Raw genomic sequence first — 3,813 nt, forward strand, 5'->3', positions numbered from 1 at the left:
GTGTGTGTGTGTGTGTGTGTGTGTGTGTGTGTGTGTGTGTGTGTGTAGAGCACACCAAAGAGGGACAGGCCTGTAATCCTCTTTGACCTCCATACTTTGTCACACAATGTCTGGCTTTTGGTTCCCTGGTGCTCCCTAGTGGGTGCCATCACACCTTTGGTGCTCTTGGCTCTTCTTCTACATTGAGTAAGCCTGTGCCTACAAACCTTACGATACTATCTCTAGTCTAGAAAACATTGGAAGATTTAGCTGCTACACTTTTTAGGGTTCAAGAATTGAGAGGTCTCACATCTACCTGTAGCTCCCATCAAGGGGAAGAAAAAGAGGCCTTCCCTCCCTAAACACTGCTTGCCTATAAGCCTCTATCACATGTATCTCTCTTTTGAGGAGTAGAAAACAATGGCTGGTGTAGCAGTCCAGCTCCTCAGACTCATGGCTAAGGCACAAGTGGGTGTTCATTCCATCAGCCAGCTGTGGGAGTGGATGATTCCGCCTCCTTAGTTACACTGTATCATCACCCCTGGGAGATTTATCTGCTCTTCAAGACACCAGGCTGCACAGCCCCAGGGGACACGAGACTGGAGACCTGAGTGGGATTAGGTCTCCATCTGCATTCACAAACTGTCCCAAGGGAGTGAGAAGCCAGCTCCTGCTTGGTCATAACAGCCCCTGCTAGGCTCAATCCTTAGCCTTTCTTTTCTCTGACAACACTGCATTGCTGTGAACTGAGTCAAGATCTGGAGACCTGTCTGAGGCAGTGATTATGGTCCTCCCAGTCTCTATCTGTTAACTTCTAAGGGGCCTTCTAGTCTCATGGATTTTGCTCAAGTTGATTTTCTGCAACCTATTTTTCCTTTCTCTTAAATATTTGTGTGTGTTTGGTGACAGGTGTTAAAGGAGAAAAGGGGTCCTGGGGTCTTCCTGGCTCAAAAGGAGAAAAGGGGGACCAAGGAGCTCAAGGACCACCAGGTATGCCTGCCCCTGTTCTAGGCATTGCCGAGTCAGGCTAACTACACAGCCATCCTGCCCACGAGCACAGTGGTCTCTGGTGAGAATCAGTTACAGGCCTGATACATCCAAAGCAGAACATTGTGGAGAGAGCAGGGGCTAGGGCTGGAGGGCTGAGGCAGAGCACTGCCTGGTATGCTCAGACCCTGGCTTCCAGCCACAGAACTACAGGCTGGGGATGGGGTGGAGCTGATTTTCTATCATTCATATGTAAAATATGGCACAAAGAGAATGGGGGCTTGCTTGGGATCCTACAGTCCCTGGGTAGTGGGCCTTGTATAGGTCTGGAGATGCCTCCAAGCCTAGAGTCAACCCTAGTAAACCGATGCAGTTTCGCTTTTAGTAAGCGAAAACCATGGTTTCTAACTTGGAAACTCTTTGAAACCTCTGCCATTAAGTTGGTAAACTTACAAAGCATTTTTTTCTGTAGGCCCTCCAGTCGATCCAGCTTACCTGAGACATTTTCTCAACAGCTTGAAGGTGAATGTTCATTATTAAACATGGCCTATTATCCTAGTCAGTTTGTTGTTGCTGTAACTGAATACCACAGACTGGGCAACATGGAAAGAATAATGGTTTCTCTGGCACATGGTTCTGGAAATCCAGCAACGATGCTCATTAGGATTCTGCAGAGTTGCAAGGCTGTGCAGGAATCATACAGCAAGACAGAGCAAATATGCCAGAGGGCCTACTTTTATAGCAAAGCTGCTCCCTAGATTACAAGTTACTCCTATAACCTATAGACTTCACCTCTCAGTGCCAGCAACATACAAGTTCAGGGATGATGTTTCCAACACATGGAATTTGGGCCCCCTGAATACTAAAACTATAGCAGCCCGTGCCTCAGTTTCTTGAGTTTCTGTGAGAAAGAGTTCATGCCAGGCTTACTGCAACCTTCCATGGTCTCTTCCAGGGGGAGAATGAAGATGCTGCATTCAGAGGAGAGTCCAGCCACAACCTCTTTGTGTCAGGGCCTCCAGGCCTACCAGGACACCCAGGCCTGGTTGTGAGTAGTGACTCCCTGGGGACCTGTGGCTTTTCCTGTGCCCCAGCCCCAACATGAATAGGCAGTTCTGGAATCAAAGTCAGTGTTGTACATACTGGAGACCAGAATTTGAGATAAGCAGGCTCTCCTGTGTGTCGTTGCTTGCTGGGAGGTTAGCTCAGCCTTTAAAGCCTCCCAGGCTGGGTGCAGTGAGTGAACCTCAGGCACCAGCCATACATACTGTGGCAAGGTCACTCTGTAACCAGAGCTGTCAATAGTGAGGGGTTATCTTAGAGGATGAAGGGAAGGTTCTGGGAATGTCTTTAGAAGGATTCTTGATTCTTCTGATGTTTGACTGAAGGCTAAGCCTGTAAAGATTATCTACAGGTCTGGTCTTTATAAATGGGAGGAGAGTCAGGCAGCCATGAGAGAAGATCAAGGTTTGCCCCACATTTCTAACCTAACTTGACTTGAGGCAAGCCCTCTCTTCTCTGAGAGCTCAGTTCCTCCTTGTGTGGAGTGAGAAGGCCAGACTGAATCTCCAGGGCCCTCTGGATGCCTAGGCTTGTTGGTATCTTTGGACTCCAAACCTGGGCTGATGCTTGCTGGAACTGACACCACCTGGCATTACTAGATTTTCACAAACATGCTAAGAGGAGAGATTTCTCCCTAACTACGTGCTTGCCTCAACAGGGACAGAAAGGAGAGGCTGTTGTGGGACCTCAGGGATCCCCAGGAATTCCAGGCCTGCCTGGGCCACCTGGCTTTGGGAGACCTGGTGTTCCTGGACCACCGGGACCCCCTGGGCCACCAGGACCTCCTGCCATTCTGGGTGCAGGTTAGTACTGAGTGATGCCTCATTCCTGCTGCCTCTGCCTTTGGGCTCAGGGTAGCACATTGGGTGACATGTCAGTCTATTTGTTTGATAGAGGGCTGGATGGAGCCTCCCATCTTCTTTAAAATGGATTCAGTTCAGATATTATGACATGCACCTACTTCAAGTGTACAATCCAGTAATGTTGAAGGTACTCACAAGTCATCTTCGCCAGCACTTGTGGTTACACTGGCTCAGTCCTGATGGCTGTGAGGTGCTAGCTCACTGTGGTTTCTGAGTTTGCCTAGTGAGTAATAGTGTTGAACATCTTTCCACATATTCTAGAACCGTCCTGGCTGTTTTGTCGATGCCTTAATAATGTGTCTGGTCTCATGGAAGCATTTTCTTAATTGAGGTTCCCTTCTCTCAGATGACTTTAACTGTCAGGTTGACACAAAACTACTCAGCACAGTGGACCAGTATGAATGGTCACTCTTGATATGGAATTCCATTCAGGCCTCGGAACTTCTAGAGTACAAATGTTAAAATGAGTTATCCAATCATTGAACAATACCAAGTGCCAGGAAGTGTACTGACCATTTTACTCCAGTTTTCTGGGAATTCAAGAAAACTAAGAGCAAGGCCTGGGGAGGTAATTCAAGTCCATAAAGAGCTCCACATGTCAGCACAAGGATCCAAGATCCCCAGTACTTGTGCAAAACAGTCAGATGCGGTACACACTTATAATCACAGTGCTAGAGAGATAGAGACAGGAAGATTCCTGGGTCTCAGTGTCAGCCAGCTTCAGGCCATTGAAAGATCCTGTCTTAAATACAAAAAAAACCAGGAGGCAGCTGAGAGAGAGTAACATCTGAGGTTGTCCTCTGGCTTCCACACACCCTGGGTATGTATGCATAGCAAGCACACACACGCATACACAAAGAGAGAGAGAGAGAGAGAGAGAGAGAGAGAGAGAGAGAGAGAGAGAGAGAGAGAGAGAGAGAAG

General features: G+C 48.0%; 1 protein-coding gene across 1 annotated transcript in view; it reads left to right on the top strand.

Moving 5' to 3' along the window:
• Positions 1-3,813, top strand: part of Col15a1 (collagen type XV alpha 1 chain) — a 104,346-nt gene that overhangs the window by 89,126 nt on the left and 11,407 nt on the right. The window contains exons 30-33 of the mRNA XM_021160109.2: positions 889-969; positions 1,439-1,488; positions 1,922-2,014; positions 2,687-2,831. Of these exons, the coding sequence (XP_021015768.1) occupies positions 889-969; positions 1,439-1,488; positions 1,922-2,014; positions 2,687-2,831 (369 nt within the window). The remainder of the gene's footprint in view (positions 1-888; positions 970-1,438; positions 1,489-1,921; positions 2,015-2,686; positions 2,832-3,813) is intronic.

The sequence above is a fragment of the Mus caroli genome, chromosome 4 (assembly GCF_900094665.2).
Source record: "Mus caroli chromosome 4, CAROLI_EIJ_v1.1, whole genome shotgun sequence".
Taxonomy (NCBI): domain Eukaryota; kingdom Metazoa; phylum Chordata; class Mammalia; order Rodentia; family Muridae; genus Mus; species Mus caroli.